The sequence below is a fragment of the Echinops telfairi genome, unplaced genomic scaffold, assembly GCF_000313985.2.
Source record: "Echinops telfairi isolate 266 unplaced genomic scaffold, ASM31398v2 ScPeMD7_7417;HRSCAF=8455, whole genome shotgun sequence".
In the NCBI taxonomy this organism is placed as follows: domain Eukaryota; kingdom Metazoa; phylum Chordata; class Mammalia; order Afrosoricida; family Tenrecidae; genus Echinops; species Echinops telfairi.
In genome coordinates this window covers 672,629-688,719 of record NW_022111317.1, presented here as the reverse complement: position 1 = coordinate 688,719, position 16,091 = coordinate 672,629, and the positions used below count along the sequence as shown (strand labels likewise).

At 54.8% G+C, this 16,091-nt stretch overlaps 2 protein-coding genes across 2 annotated transcripts in view; both read right to left on the bottom strand.

Annotated features, from left to right (window-relative positions):
* The window catches only part of DHCR7 (7-dehydrocholesterol reductase), a 13,168-nt gene extending 9,185 nt beyond the window's left edge, over positions 1–3,983 (bottom strand). The window contains exons 1-4 of the mRNA XM_004713600.2: positions 3,914–3,983; positions 2,667–2,749; positions 1,466–1,569; positions 523–745 (exon numbers count right to left, since the gene is read on the bottom strand). Coding sequence (XP_004713657.1) covers positions 523–745; positions 1,466–1,563 — 321 coding nt within the window. The 5' untranslated portion in view covers positions 1,564–1,569; positions 2,667–2,749; positions 3,914–3,983. The remainder of the gene's footprint in view (positions 1–522; positions 746–1,465; positions 1,570–2,666; positions 2,750–3,913) is intronic.
* Positions 3,984–4,238: 255 nt separating this feature from the next.
* On the bottom strand, positions 4,239–4,739 carry LOC101660612 (interferon-induced transmembrane protein 1-like). Its single transcript, XM_045297135.1, has one exon. It carries the CDS (start codon positions 4,737–4,739, stop codon positions 4,239–4,241), a length of 501 nt encoding a protein of 166 aa, XP_045153070.1.
* Between the last annotated feature and the right edge of the window lie 11,352 nt (positions 4,740–16,091).

The window sequence follows — 16,091 nt, the reverse complement described above, 5'->3', positions numbered from 1 at the left end:
TGGGGGAACCCCCCGGGCTGACCAGGGTCCTTGGCCACCCTTCAGGCCTGGAGCTAAACTCACACCCCTCCCCCACCCATGGATCAATGTTCAGCCAAAGAATAGACAGGCCCAGATGGCAAACAAAGATACAAGGAGGCGCACACCACTTTGAATTGACAACCACTTGCGGTCCAAAGGGCATCATGTAGCCTGTGCCAGAGTCCCCAGAGAAGACAGGGGGACGAGAAACAGGAAGCCCCGGGAGCAGTGGCGGGGCTAGCCGTGAAGGAGAGGCACCACAGCTGTGTTCGGCTCGCTGAGTGGGAAACTCATGGAGACCCAGGCTGTCAGCAGGCACCCAATTCACAGTCAAAGGTTAAAGGGAAAACAAACGCACAGCCGGGGTCTCCATGGAGATGCCAAGCCAGGAAACCCCATGGGGCCATTCTCCCCATCACACGGCTGCACCCACTCCGAGACATCCCCCTGCAATCCCAGCATGGGGACCCACCACTCCCCCGGGGAGACCGGGGGGCTCACCTGGAACGTGACCCACGTGGCATAGAGCAGGGCCGCTTCCTTGGTCACTGAAGGAGTCTTGGCCCAGATGTCGGCCAGCCGAGCGCGGCCGGTGACGAGGTCCAGCACGGGGGCGGTCAGTGAGCAGCTGTACTGGTCGCAGGCCATGATGAAGAAGTACACAATGAAGGGGGCGAAGAGCAGCAGGAAGAGCACGCTGGCCAAGGAAAACCAGTCCACCTCCCTGCAAGACAGCACGGCGGGGGGGCGCTCGATAGCTGTTCACAGCGGCAGTCGGCCTTTGTGCCCCCCTCCCCACCCACCCTCAAAGCCACCATGCGTGTGCTTGCTTGTGACCCTGCAGGACGCCAAGAGAAAAGGCGGCGTGTCTGAGTGTTTAGAAGGAAGCACTGTCGGGCTGTGCGGGTCACCACTGGAACCTCCAGGGTGGACAAATCAGTGAGCAGCAGGCACACAGAAACCTGAGCAAACGGGGAGAAGCGAGGCAGCTGCCGACTCTCAGGGGGAAAGCCGATCAGGGGGCATTCTTTTCGCCCAGAGAAAGGCCAGGGCCCATCCTGAGCACCACGGCCAAGGGCTTCTCACGTTCTAGGCTGAGGACCAAGATCCCCCGCCACATCCTATGCCCCAACAAGAACCACGACACCAATAGTTAAAATATACTGGCTTCCTGCGGGGGTCCGTGTGAGCTAGAGCCACGCCCCACGGGCCTTCCAAAGGCTGGTTTTCAGACTCGAGTCACCAGGCCTTTCTTCCAAGTGAGGCACAGGCAACGCTTCACTGTCGGAGCTGCCCGGGGCTCCGCGCTGCTTTCAGCTCCAGAACCTTCCTCCAGGCTCCCTGTTTAAAGGGAGAAACTGCTCCTCTTTTGTTAGGCTTGGCAAAGAGGTTTTAAAAAAATGAAATGACCCATAAGATCCCAAGAGCTGGCCAAGGTTCTTACCAAGCACGACCCCACTGCCCTTGAGAGTCGGCGCTGCCATTGGCAACACTGCCCAGGCTCCTGCTCTTGGGAATGCTCGGCTGGGGTCTTGCCGCCATTGGGCCCTGAGGGAAGGAAAGATGCCATGCTCAGAGGGGTCCCAGGATGAGCAGACCCGCCCCTCCAGACCCCTCTGGTCCAGCTGCTGCCCAGCAGACTTACAGCATGACCCAGATGGTCATGGCTCAGCCCTGGCAGCTGGCCTCCCTCCCGTCCTCCACTGTGCCCTCCCATGTACTGTTCCCCACACCAACCCCCTACCCATGGGACAATTCCGACTAAGGAGTAGAGCTGTCCTAGAGGATGTCTGAGGGTTCAAATCCCCCTGGTACCATGCAGCCATGTCTTCCTCCCACGGAATGGCCGATGGGCTCAAACCGCCTACTTTTGAGTCAGTGGTGGGGTGCTCAGCTGACTCCCTGAGCCCAGGGCTCCCTGCTGTAGGCCCATAAGGCCCACCACCCTGAGCTCCTGGCCCCTGCTCCCTGCTGCTCTGGGGGCTCTGACCAGGGTCCTCCCTCACCCCTGACCAGCCCATCAGAAGGGACAGGTGCCTAGCTCCTGGCCAATGTACCCAACCTACTGTGTCTGCTGGGTGAGTTTGCACACTGCCTGGAATGGTTTACCTGTGTGAGAGCTTATTTCCCGGCCCCCAAGCCGCACTAGAGTATAAGCTCAGGGGCAGAAACCATCCGATTCATCTCCCTAGGAGCCCTGGTGGTGGAATGGTCGCTCCTTGGGCTGTTAACCACAAGGTCAGCAGCTGGAAACCACCAGCTGCTCCACAGGAGAAAGATGAGGCTGTCTGCTCCCATCAAGAGTTACAGTCTCAGAAACCCACGGGGACAGGTCTAGCTTCTCCTATAGGGCTGCTGTGTCGGAATTGGCTTGATGGCAGTGAGTTTGAGTTTGTTTGTTTGTTTGTTTGTTTGTTTGTTTGTTTGTTTGTTTGTTTTGGGGGGAGCAGATGAGTTACAGTCTCAGAAACCCACAAGGCCAGCCCTACGTCATCCTATAAGATTGCTATGCGTTGTAACCGAGTCGATGGCAGTGAGTTTTTGAGTACTGATCTCCCTGCCAAGAAAGCCTGCCACATTACACACAAATATTCAATGAACAATCACACCACCAGAGAGAGACAAAACAGAATTCCCTCGCATACCTAGCTCTGCTCCAGATTCTTCTTCTTGCTGGAAAATGTCTGGGTTTCCTCCGTATCCCAGGTTCCAGCTCCCTCGGGGTTTACTATATAACAGGTGAATGAAACACAAGACAAAACCATGATCACTAATGGGTGAGACAATAAATACAGGTAGCTTCACCATGACAGTGTGACCACAATACTGACTCCAAGACCCGAGGCAGGACATGAACAGGGACGAGGCGCTGGAAGCCCCTTGTTTAGAAACAAGCAGGCTAAAACAAATGACGCACAACTGGCAGAACGGCAAGCCTTTGCTCCTGGGGAACGCGACTGGGAGGTGGCAGAGGACTATCATTTGCATCAACGGCTCCATGTAGATGTGTCTGGCTTTGTTTTCAGGTGAGCTGGAATTGTCGCTAGTGCAGAGGAATCAGTTCTGACTTCTGAGGATGTGTCATGAGATGAGTTACTCAGGGGGCCTGGTGCCCAACAGCAGGCCGTTGGAGTCTGGGGAACCCACAGGCCCAGTCACTACGAGTCGGCATCCGGTGGGTGGCATGGAGTTTGGTTTTTGTGGCTCATGGGGCTTGGTGCCTCAGCCCTAGGGGTAAATGGGGAGGGTCCCCTCTCTCAGCCTTTTGTTGGAAACCCACCTAAAGCAATTCCTACCCTGAAAAAAGCAGGCTTTTGGAAAAGCTGTACATTTTATAGGAGAGAAGAAAGACACCCGATGTTTTACAGTCTCAGTAGCTTTGGAAAGCGGGTTGGGGAGCTCGGCCTGCACCTCTCACCTGCACCCCACCCTTCCGCCTGCCCAGGCCAGGCCCTCGGAAGAAGACAAGGCCAGCCTGCCCGGGGCGGGCATCCAGGGTCCCGACCAGCCAGGCACAGGAAGCGTCCGGGGAAGCGGGGCCACCACGGCCGGGGACAAGGGTCGTCCATCCCTCCGGCCCTGGTCACCGGAGCGCTGGCCTCTCTCGCCAGGCCACATGCTCCCAGCTTCCCTCAGCACACCCCTCCTCCACACCTGAGCACCAAGCCGCCACCCGAGCAGGGCTTCCTCCCACCGGGCGCACAGGCCCCCTGCTCACCTGACCGCGCGCCCCTCCCCACCTGCACGAACCCCAACCCTCCTCGCTCCCACCTGCGCGCTCTCGCGCCTGTAACCCCTCCCCACCTTTCTGCACCCTCGCACCCCCTCCCTACGTGCGTGCTCGCGCCCCTCTCCACCCGCGCACCAGTGCGCATCGCGGGCCCAGCCTCACCTGCGCGCTCAGAATCCCGGCCTCTGGCAACCAGACCCACTCCGACACCTCCTGGACCATGCAACCGGATGCCACGCCCCCAGGCTGACGTGTCCGCCGCGCGACCAATCAGAGTCGAGGTTCTTCCGGGAGGCCGCATCAGAGCCCTCCTATTGGTGAAAGTGCCTCGACCCACCCCCTGGGCTGACTCCGGGCCACCGCGAACACCAATCAACAGCGGCGAAGCGCGTGAGTGACGGCGGGCGCTTCTCCTCCCAGGGGCCGCATCTTCAGCCCCAGGCGTCCTCCTCCCCGATCTTTTTTTTTTTTTACACACCGGGGCGCTTTATTGAGCTTGCTGAGAGATGGAGATACTGTACGTGCTCAAACGGCTGTGGACAGGAGCAGCAGCAGATAGGCCAGAGGTCAGGTCGTCCAGCAGGGCAGGGCCGGAGGGTCTGTGGTGCAGTGACCAGTGGCCTTGCTGGCCCATCATCTGTGACAGGGCTTGGAAGCTCATCACTGTGCCGATGGCGACAAGAATGACGAAGACGACGATTCCCAGGAGGCCGAGGACTGTAGAGAAGATGTTCAGGGACTTGGCAGTGGACGCGTGGCTCTGGGCCCCAATCATGTCACCCACCATCTTCCAGTCCCTAGACTTCACGGAGTAGGCGTAGGCCACGAAGCCCAGGCAGCAGCAGTTGAGGAAGAGCGTGTTGAAGAGGGACCAGACGACGTGGTCGGGCACCTGGGGTCCACTCTGGATGTTGATCACGGTGGACTGCATGGGGGCAGAGTGGTATGGGGCCCGCAGCCCACCCATCTTGAGCTCCTCTTGAGCCATCTCCTGGGCGTGAGGACACACAGACCTGCAGAATGGGAGAGGCTCCCCCGATCTTTTAAAAACCTGTCAGCGAAACCAATGGCACCGAAAAACATCGCGCTGCGCGTGGGCCGGCGCGTAGGCCTGACCCCAGTGCTGCCCGCGGGCCCATCTGGGAAGCCTCCCGCCCTCAAGTGACGCTGAGTGACAATCGCTCTGAAAATGTGCACTCCGGGGTCAAGCTGTGCTCCCGTGATTACCTGGTGGTTAACGTGATTGACAGGAACCCTCAGCTAATGGTACCAGCAGCTTCCGCCGCTGCTGCTGGCGGCCTGTCGCATGAGAGTCCAGCCTGGGCATCCCTCGGGGTCAGTGGCGGGTCTTGGGTTGCTGGCAGTTTGCCAGGCGGCCAGAGTCCACCTCCAGCTTTTTTCCTGAGCGTTTTTCATTTGCAGTGACCGATGAGAACGCCCGTCGCCCACTTTATGTAAATGCCACGCAAGGAAGAAGGACGGCTTCCCACGGGCCCTTGATAGCCCCTGGAGAAAAGTACAGCCAGAAAGCGCCTGAGAACCAAGCGTGGCATTCTACACTCCAAAGACCAAACTCAATTGCCATCAGCGATTCTGACTCACAGCCACCCTACAGGGCAGGGCAGAAGGTCCCTGTGGGTTTCCCAGGCTGTTAATCAAAGTGCAGTAAAGCCTCCTCTCTCCCTGAGGAGGGCGGGGGTTTCCAATGGCTGGCCTTGGGGTGAGCAGCCCCCCACTGGGTCCCAAGGGTGATCAAACTCCCCCTCAAATGCCCTAGGCATGTGGTCAGGAGGGACTGCTTAGGGAAAACCGATACCAGAAATCTAACACAATCGAAGATTTCATTTGTTAAACATCCGACATGTAACCGTCCCCTCCCAAAATGTAACAGCACTAAGCATTCAGCCTAAGCTGCTGGGCTTGGTGATGTCGTGGTCCCTGGAGAACTGTAGGCATAAATCACTGCCTGATGATCATTGCAAACCCTTCCGTGGAGTAGCCATTGTATCCTGTGACATTGTAGAAAAATTAAAGATCCCTAATCTCTTCCGATAATCACTGTGGGGTTTTTTAATTTATTTTTTAAAGCCCGTTTCTTGTCTAAGAACTTGCAAGGTCTGGCCTGAACTCTGGAACGGGTCAGAGGGCCCCACGTCTGTCAGTACTTGCTGGAAGAAACCCAGAATTTCTCCAATCAGCCTGGGCTACGTTTGGTGCTGCAGTGACAGGCTCTCCTGGACCCTTCGCCGACCGACAATAGGACTGGTCCCTACAAGGGAACATCAGGCTTGGGAGAGTGGAAGGTCAGTGGAGAACAGGGAGACCCTCCTTCAGTGAGCTGGATCAGCACAGTGACAGCAACAAGGGGTACAAACATACAATTGTGAGGACGGACGTCGCAAGAGTGTTTTGTTCTCTTGTGGGTGGGGTCAATATGAGTCAGGGCACCGAAGAACTACAAGGCCTGAGAGATTGAAGAAAGAGGCCCTGGTGGTACAGTGGGGCAGGCGCTGGAGTGCTGACCCCATACCTTGCATTGGCAGTTCAAACCCACCAGCCGCTCCTGGGGAGGAAGATGAGGCACTCTGCTCCCACAAAGACTTACAGCCTCGGAAATCCTATACAGATAGCCACTCAGATGGTTACAATCAACTGGGTGGCACTTGCCTTGTTTTGGGGGTGATGGAACAGGTGCCCTGGGAGCCCCATGCTTGAAGTGGGAATCTGCTCACAGCCTTTTCTGCACTCCAAACCCACCCATCCCTGGGAGGGAGAAAGATGTGGCTGCCTGCTTCACGAAAAATTGATCGCCTGGCAGCCTGGGCTATTTGGATCTTCCCGGGGAGCCAGTGAATCCATTTCCCCTGGGGCCGTCCCAGTGTAAACCACCCTCCTCCTGCCGAAACATGCCAGCTGGTGTTTGTGTCCAACCAGGGCAGAGGGGACATCTCCTTGCAAGCTTCGTAAACCGAGGGGACGCTGAATGTGGGGACCGCGAACAGCGTGGCACCAGGGAAAGGCCTGTGAAAACACAGGGACCAAATGCAAGTTCCAAACCAAATGCGCCACCCAAGGTCAAGGTTTTCTGACAATCAATGCCCAGGTGGGACCTCGCTCAGGAGAAAAGCAGCCAGGAGTGAAGAAGGCCCAATTGCTCTAATGCGGCAGGGAACGGTGCAACCGCTGGTATTCCTTCTGGGGTGTCTGTGTGTGTGTCTGTCTTCTCTTGATTTTTCCTGCAACATGACGCGGTGGCGGACATCAGGACCCCTGGTTCCTGACCACGTCTGCGTGCCCCTGCTATGAACCAGGGTGTTGTCCGGCACAACCAAATGAAGGGAACCCTGCTCTGCAAAGGAAATATTCCACATTCAACACCACTATCCAATCTATTGTCCATGTTCAGTTTCCTGCCCCCAAGTTTCCCCAAATCCCCTGCAGAGTGCCTCTTCCTTTCTCTAAAACTCGGGGTGCACTGGGAATCACACAGTGAGTGCTTCCCTGGATTGGGGCTTCCTTGCCCTTAGGGACCCACCAGGTGGTTCCGAGCCATATGGAGCCCATCGACAACAGCAAGAACTATGCCCGGACCTGCTCTGTCCTCACAATGGGTGCTTGAGCACGAGGTTGCAGCCACTGTGTCGGTGCAGCCCCTGGAGGGTCATCCTCCTTCCCTCTGGCCCTCTGCGTACCAAGCATGAAGCCCTGCCCCAGGACCGGCCTCTCCTAAAACCCTGTTCAAAGGATGTAAGACAAATTCTCGCCTTCTCTCTAAGGAGGACTCGGGCCCTATTTTTCAAGACAGATAGGTCTGTCCTTTTAATAGTTCATGGTACTTTCAATATTCCAGCATCACCATACCAATACGTAGGTTTGGGGTTTTGGGGGGTTTTTCTGGTCTTTTGTGAGGGAGATGGACTTCTTCCTGTTCTCCCTCTACTTTACCACACATGATGGCCTTCTCCAGAGCCTGGTCCCTCCTGCTGACACGCCCAGAGGACAGACATGAGGAGGAAGCCTTCTCATTGTCAAGTGTTTACTTGGTTGTCTACCTAGTCTCCCCTGACCTGGGTGTGTTACAGCTGGCGCCTTGCAAAATGTCTCTGCTGGCAGGTGTGGGCTCCCTCCGAGTTTAAGTGGTGCACGTTTGGGGCAGGATGACACACTACAGGTTGTTCTTGGGATGGCTGCCAGGCAACTTGGGTGTGCCTGGTATTTGTCAAGTCCTTGTGCACAAAGAACAAATCACAGCACCACCCATGCGCCCAGTCTTGCTTCATCCCCTCCACTGCTGCCATGTCAGAGCCCACGGGGTTGGCTGCTGTGTCTGTCATCCCTTGGCTCAGAGCATCTTCCTCACCCTCACTGGCCCTCGCCTTCACCGAGCCCATGACCTCCTCCAGAGACTGACACGCTGGCCCTACTCTGGCCCGACTTCTTCCCAGACAGATGGGTTGGTCCTTGTAACACTCGGTGGTTGTATTAGTCTGGGTACTTTGGAGAAACAAATCCACAGCAACTCATGTATAAGAGAGAGTTTTATGTAAAGAAAATGTGCATCACGAAAACATCCCAACCCAATGCTGCCCAAGCCCACAAGTCCAACATTAACCCATTTAACCCAACACCAGTCCACAAAGTCCTCCACCTCACAGAACAGAGGCAATGATGCCGACTGCAGGAGGAAAGCTGAGTCAGTGAACGAACAAGCATCTCAGCACTAGCAGGGGTCTCCACACGGCTACTCCAGCACCCAGGGCTGCATCGGGATAGATCCATGCGGCTTCTCCTTGGGGATGTCTTGTAGGAAGTCAACCTTGCAAGCTGAAGCAGGGAACTGCTAAGGCAGCTGCACCCGGTGCAACCATCACAAAACAAGAGACCCGAGAACTAGAAAGGCGAGGCTTCACCACCCATTTATCCCTCCGCCTTTCAACCAGCCCCACATGTGATTATCAGCCAGGCTGGCACAATTAACTAACTCCGTGGTACTTTCAATATTCTTCTCCAGCTCCACAGTTCAAACACTTCCATTCTCCTCCGGCTTCCTTAGTCCACGTCGTCCACAACAAGCGAGTGAGACAGTGTTCCGTGTGGCCCCCAACAGCTGATGACTGCACAGAGCCTTTCAGCCCTGCCTACAGTCACTCCACACCACCCTGGGTGGGAGGATGCAAATGAGGTGATTGTAGCCCACCAAGGGGATTGGACAGCAGTTAACCATGCCAATTCGATGCCTGCAGCCCATGGGGGTAAACTCAAAACGCACTTGCTGCCATGGAGGAGATACTGACGCACAGGGGTAGAACTGCCCCTGAGGGCTTCTGTAACTGTATGTCGCGCTAGCGGCCCTGCGCATAGCATAAGGAAGGAAGCACTATGGTCCTGCACCCTCCTCACTATTGGTCTTTTGTTCCAGTCCGTGGTTACTGCCACGCGTCCAGCCATCTCGTCAAAAGCCTTCCTCTTTTTCATCCCCCTCTACTCACTGAGCACGATGGCCTTCCCCAGGGACTAGGCTCTTCGGTCAACATGTTCCAAGTACAGGAGACGAAGTCATGCCATCCTTGCAACGTTCACCCGCATATGAGACCACTGAAAAGGCCATGCCTTGCGTCAGGTGCACCTTAGTCCTCCAAGTCACGGCCTTGGTTGTCAACACTAGAGCGGTCCGGCGCGGCAGATGTACCTCTGCTACTCGTCTTTTCATGCCTTGACTGCTGCTTCCGTGAGCTCTGGCTGTGAAGCCATGCAAGACAAAGTCCTGGACAACGTCAACCTTTTCTCCATTGAGCATGATGTGGCCGACTGGCCCAGTAGTGAGGACTGTGGTCTTCTTGACCTTGAGTCCTCATCCACGCCGAAGGCTACAATCCTTGACTTTCATCACCCAATGCTTCAAGTCCTCCTTGCTTTCATCTGCGTATTGCAGGTAGTTAACAAGCCTTCCTCCGATCCTGCTGCCACACTCTGCTTCACGGAATGCAGCTTCTCTGAGGATTTGCTCAGCAATGGACTGAATACGCATGGTGAGAGACCACAACCCTGATGCACACCTTTCCTGAGTTAACACCCCGCAGTATTTCCTGGTGTTTACACAGCTGCCGCTTGATCCACGGACAAGTTCCTCATGAGCACAATGAAGGGCTCTGGAATTCCCATTCTTCTCAAGGATATCCATGATTTGTATTTGGAACTCTTGCCAGAGCTGTGCACAGGTTGGGAGGCTAAGGGCCAGAGAGAGGCCTGACTGTGGGCACAGCTGAGAAGTGGCAGCCCTGACTGAAGAACTGTATCCTGCGCCTCTTCTGAGCCTGCATTGGAACTCTTACTTTCCTGGTGAATCTCTTCACTGTGGGCACGGTCCGTGTGGCCACTGCAACAACTCCTGCAGCCCAGAGAGGAGGTAAAAGTGCCTCGGGAGGGCTGCTCAGGTCAGAACTGGTCAAGGGGCTGAGTGTGGCGGCGTGTCTGACCACAGCCCCACAGGACTCAGAGTGAGGCTGCTGCTCTCTGTCCTCCTGCCCCCACGGGGGACGCGCATTAGTCTAGGTAGACTAGAGAAGCAAATCCACAGAAACTCCTATGTATATAAGAGAGACTTTTATACAGAAGGTAAGTGTACATTAAGAAAACATCCCAACCTAGTCCAGTCTAAGCCCATAAGTCCGACATTAGCCCATATGTCCCAACACCGAGCTACAAAGTCCTCCTCAAACTTGCAAAACACACCCAATAATGCCAACTGCAGGAGGAAAGTCTCCACGCAGCTGCTCCAACACCCAACTGCTCCAACACCCAGGACCTACCAACGGGGTAGGTCCATGCGGCTTCTCCTCAGGGACGTCTCGCAGGAAGTGAGCCTTGCAGCTGAGGCAAAGAACTACTAAGGCTGCTTGTACCCTGGTCTGACCATCAGAGAACAAGAGACCAGAAGACAAGACAGGCGAGGCTCACCGAGCCATTTATCTCTCCGCCCTTCATTTAATCGCACACGTGTTTATCGGCCAGGTTGGCACAATACACACTAACTATCACAGGACGTCAGAGGAGGTCAGACGTTGCAATCGTGCCATTTTTAGACTCTGGCTAATGTTGGAAAGTAGATCACCAGGCCTTTCTTCCTAGTCTAGTCTGAAAACTCCACTGAGACCCTCCCACCACCGGTGACCCCGCTGGTGGCCTCGCTTCCGGCTTTACATCTGCCCACGAGGCTCTGCAGAACAGCAGCCTGCCAGCCAGGCAGTGTGACCAAGACAATGATGTTTGAGGACACCGTGAGAAGGTGTCCCATCCAACACAGACCAGCCTGTTTGCTTGCTCGCTGTTTGCGTTCATACGATTTCCTCTCTATGAAACCCAGGTTAGCAAATCTATAGCGATAGTGACTAGGCGGGGACCTGGCAGGGGCAGACGGGAGACAGGGAGCACCCCACTGGAAGAACCTGTTCTGGAATCGAGTGAGTCTTTGTCACATGGTCCAATGATGACCCAGTTGTACAGCTTGGGAAGTACATGCCAGTCAAAAAAAATTTTTTTAAAGCAAACCTATACCATGTGCCATTGAGTCGATGCCGCCCTATAGTGCCCTGTAGAACATAGGTGCCCAAACGTAGGTTGCCTATGACCTCCTTTTAAAGGAAAAAAAAAATTACTCACCACCCCACTGGCATTGAAAAAGCTTAGGTACCATAGCCCACCGCCCGGCATTTAAAAGCTTATACCATATAGCCCACTGTGGGGACAAGGGCAGCCCCCCACAACTATCTCGGGTTCAATCGGCGCAATTGTATGGTTGAGATATATAAAGATTATAATAAAGTCATAGAGAATAAGGATAAAAGAGAGATTGAAATAATGGAGTCTGACACATTTCATGGTAGCATTCCCACCTCCTGGATGGCCATGATCTTACCAGCCAGGTCAGCTCACAGCGTGGGCGGAAGGCAGGAGAGCGAGACAAGGTGCGTCAATGTATTGCTTGCCAATGCTTAGCTAACCAAGGCTTATATCTCTTTAGGGGGCGTGATTACAGGTAACCACACACATCACAGGAAGGGGCTGTACAATAGGCTATACAGTAATGAGAGGGGAGCTATCATCAAGGGGTATCCATGCAATAGGAAGGGGAGAGATTGGGGGCACACATGTGACAAGATGGGCGGATCCTACATTCAGGATGGCAGCCTAACTTTGGGTATCACTGAGCAGGTTTGACCTGTTCTCTGGTCACATTATCAGTAGAGTATGAATCCCACACCTACAGGGACCAGGCCGATGGCCCCAAGCCTTTAGGGAGAAGTAGCCCATTGTCCTTAACAGCAGGGAGTGGGCCCTCTGGTGGTGGGAATCAGACAGTAGTCTGGCAACTGACTGCCTTCAGGGAGGATGTCTCTAAGCAGCTGATCTCCCACCGTATGCTGGCAAAGAGCCTCTAATGTTTGGCATGTCTTTGGGGGAGACAAAGCTGGGGAAAAGTCTCTTTATAATCCCACAACCCACCCCCTGGCATTTAAAAGCTTAGGTACCATAGCCCACCCCACTGCATAAAGTGGAGGGATCACCTTTGGCAGCCCCATGAATTGTCCCCATGGCCCCCGCCCAGGGGTGGCACCCCACTTTGGAAGTGCTGGTAGAGAGGGCTCTTGAAGTTCTAAGTCTTCAAGGGAGCAGCCTCATCTTTCTCCCAGTGGGTGGGTTTGAACCACTGAGCTTGAGGTCAGCATCCCAGGACCTTCCCCACTATACAATCAGGGGTCCCAGCTTTGATGATCAGCTTGGACCCTTGGCTCAGGAGTTCCCAGCATCCCCCCTTCCTGGGGGGGGGGCTGTCTTGAGGAAGCTGTGGGGTCCCAACATCAGAGATGTGATCCTGCTGGTGACCCCGCGACCTGACGCTGTGCCGGCTCCTCTCTCTGAGGCAGGACTGCTGACTCCATCGGCCCCCAGCATTTGAGTCGCCTTCCTTCTGCAAACACCTTCCTTCTTACCTCTTGGGTTTTTTATCATGTGAGGGAGCATGGCACAACAGATTCACACATAACACTAAGTCCTGAGCCAGGATGGCCATGCCCTGTCGCAGCCTGTCCACATACAGAGACAGGAAGACTAAAGAAGAGCCGCTGCATCGGAAGGATGGTGCTGCGGAGGCATTGAAAGGACCACGCACTGTCAGAAGGACAACCAGGTCCGTCTTGGAAGAAGTGTGGCCAGAGCTCCTTAGAGGTAAGGACGGTGAGACTTGGGTTCGTGTCCTTCGGACACGTGGTCAGGAGAGCCCCGTCCCTGGAGAAGAGCATCGGGCTTGGGAAAGGCGAGGGCAGCAAAAAGAGGAAGTCCCTCAACAAGATGGGCAGACACCATGGCTGCAGCCCCGGCTCCGACAGAGAACAGCTGTGAGGACGGTGCAGGTGGGCACCGGGTCGCTGTGAGTCAGGACCAACTCGGAGGCACCTGACAACAACAACAACGTAGCATATCATTGCCTGAGGAGGCTGCAGCCACACACACCCTTTTATAGTACGCCTGCCCGCCCCCGCACTCTTTATTGTTGCTTGCTTTTATTGTTATATTGATGCAAAATTCACATCTCCAAAATATACTTCCTTAGTCAAGTCCGGTTATAGAAAGAGGTCGACATACATTACCACAATCAGTTCTAATGCACCCTCCCACATTCAGTTTTTGCTCCCCAAATCCCTTCTCCTCCCCCTCCCCTTCATTCTTGAAGCCCTTCCGCACACATGGTGTGGGTGACCCCTGACCCCCTTTAGCTACAGGAGCAGGAAGAAGATGAGTATCAGCTGCATCAGCTGCCCACGACTGAGGCCCACAGAGCCGAGGTCAGAGACGCCTCCGCTCGCCAATCTTTCTCTGTGCCAATTCTGACACCAACCGTCCCTCCCAGGGCCCTCCTTCTCTGCTGGATTTGCACCTGTTGCAATGGTGACAAGCACTCTCATCATCATCACAGTGATGGGAGTATTAGGGAAATGACAGGTTACAATTCAGGATCAGAAATGCTCAGGATACAGTTCTTCCATCAAGGCAGCTTCTTCTCAGTCATACCTGCCGGCAGTCCTCTCCAAGCCTAGGCCTCCAGTGTGGCCTCTTCCGGTTCCTACAAGTGCTACCATATTCTTTTGTCATTGTTGTCATCATTGTTGTCGTTGCTAGGTGCCGTCAAGTCTGTTCCAACTCAGTGACACGAAGTACAACCGGATCAAACTCTTTCAGTTCTGATGGGGCTGGTGCTGCAGGCTAGGCACCAGCCTGCTGATGACAAGGTCAGCGGTTCAAATCCACTAGCCCTGCTACCGGAGAACGATAATGCTTTCTGTTTCTGTGAACCTGGTGTGTTGTCACTGTGAGTTGAGATCAACTGGTGGCATTGAGTTTGGTTTGGGTTTGAGGTGGCAATGACACCACCCCTGTGTTAGTCTAGGTACTTTAGAGAAACAAAGCCACAGAAACTCATGTATAAGAGAGACTTTTATATAAATGGTAAGTGCACATCCAGAAAACACCCCAACCCAGTTCTGCCCAGCCCACAAGTCCAGCATTAACATATTAACTCATATGTCCAACACCAGTCCACAATGTTCTCCTCCATCTCACAAAACAGACACAATGATGCCGACTGCAGGAGGAAAGTCGAGTCAGTGAGCGTGTAAACTCAGCGCTGGCAGGGGTCTCCACACAGCTGCTCCAGCACCCAGGGCTGCATCGGGCAGGATAGGTGCATGTGGCTTCTCCTTGGGGATGTCTTGCAGGAAGTCAGCCTTGCAAGCTGAAGCAGGGAACTGCTAAGGCAGCTGTACCCTGGTCCGACCATCAGAAAGCAAGAGACCCGAGAACTACAAAGGCGAGGCTCACCGAGCCATTTATCCCTCCCACTTTCAATGAACCCCACATATGTTTATCGGCCAGGTTGGCACAATAAACTAACTACCTCAACCCCACTCTGGCAATGAGTCAATATTTCCTCCATGGCAGCAAGTGCGTTTTGAGTTTACCCCCATGGGCTGCAGACATCGAATTGGCATGGTTAACTGCTGTCCAATCCCCTTGGTGGGCTACAATCACCTCATTTGCATCCTCCCACCCAGGGGTGGTGTGGAGTGACTGTAGGCAGGGCTGAAAGGCCCTGTGCAGTCATCAGCTGTTGGGGGCCACACGGAACACTGTCTAACTCGCTTGTTGTGGACATGGACTAAGGAAGCCGGAGGAGAATGGAAGTGTTTGAACTGTGGAGCTGGAGAAGAATATTGAAAGTACCACGGAGTGTTGCAAGGACCAACCCATCTGTCTGGGAAGAAGTCGGGCCAGAGTCGGGCCAGAGTAGGGCCAGCGTGCCAGTCTCTGGAGGAGGTCATGGGCTCGGTGAAGGTGAGGGCCAGTGAGGGTGAGGAAGATGCTCTGAGCCAAGGGATGACAGACACAGTAGCCAACCCCGTGGGCTCTGACATGGCAGTAGTGGAGGGGATGAAGCAAGACTGGGCGCATGGGCGGTGCTGTGTTTTGTTCTTTGTGTACAAGGACAGGACAAGTACAAGTCGTACCCAAGTTGCCTGGCAGCCATCCCAAGAACCTGTAATGTGTTGTCCTGCCCCAAACGTGCACCACTTAAACTCGGAGGGAGCCCACACCTGCCAGCAGAAACATTTTGCAAAGCGCCAGCGGTAACACTGGAGAAGGCCATCGTGTGTGGTGAAGTGGAGGGCAAACAGGAATAAGCCCACCTCCCTCACAAAGATATACATATGAATGGAGGTGCTGGAGAAGACTACTGAAAGTACCACGCACTGTTAAAAGAACAAACGAATCTGTGCGGATTAAAAGCAGGTCCAGAGTGCTTCTTAGAGACAAGGATGGCCAGACTGTCTCAGATAACTCTGGAACCATGTCAGGAGAGACCAGTCCTCGGAGAAGGTCATCATGCTTGGGGCAGCGAAAAATAGGAAGGCCCTCAAGGAGATGGGTTGACCTTGAGTCTGCAGCAACAATGTGCTCTGGGCATGGAAACAATTGTCAGGACTTTGCTATGGGTTGGAATCAACTCGATGGCACCTAACAACGACACCAGCTATCTAGCCGAGGACACCCTATGATGGCGTTGAGTCAGCGGCATGGAGTCAGGCTCCGGGCGGTGCCTGGGCAGCACCCTGTGAAATACAGGGCACCTTTCAAGGAACTAGGTCCCAGGCTCGCCACACGACCCTCAGCGCGCAGGCGCAGTCGGGCCTCACTGCGCGGGCGGGGCGGGGAGGGGCGAAGGCGCGGCCTCACTCAAAGGTTCCGGAGGGCTTTTTGCTCCCCAAATCCCTTCTCCTCCCCCTCC

Excerpts from the sequence above, each read along its gene's own strand:
- LOC101660612 (XM_045297135.1), bottom strand. The coding sequence starts at position 4,739 with ATGGCTCAAGAGGAGCTCAAGATGGGTGGGCTGCGGGCCCCATACCAC.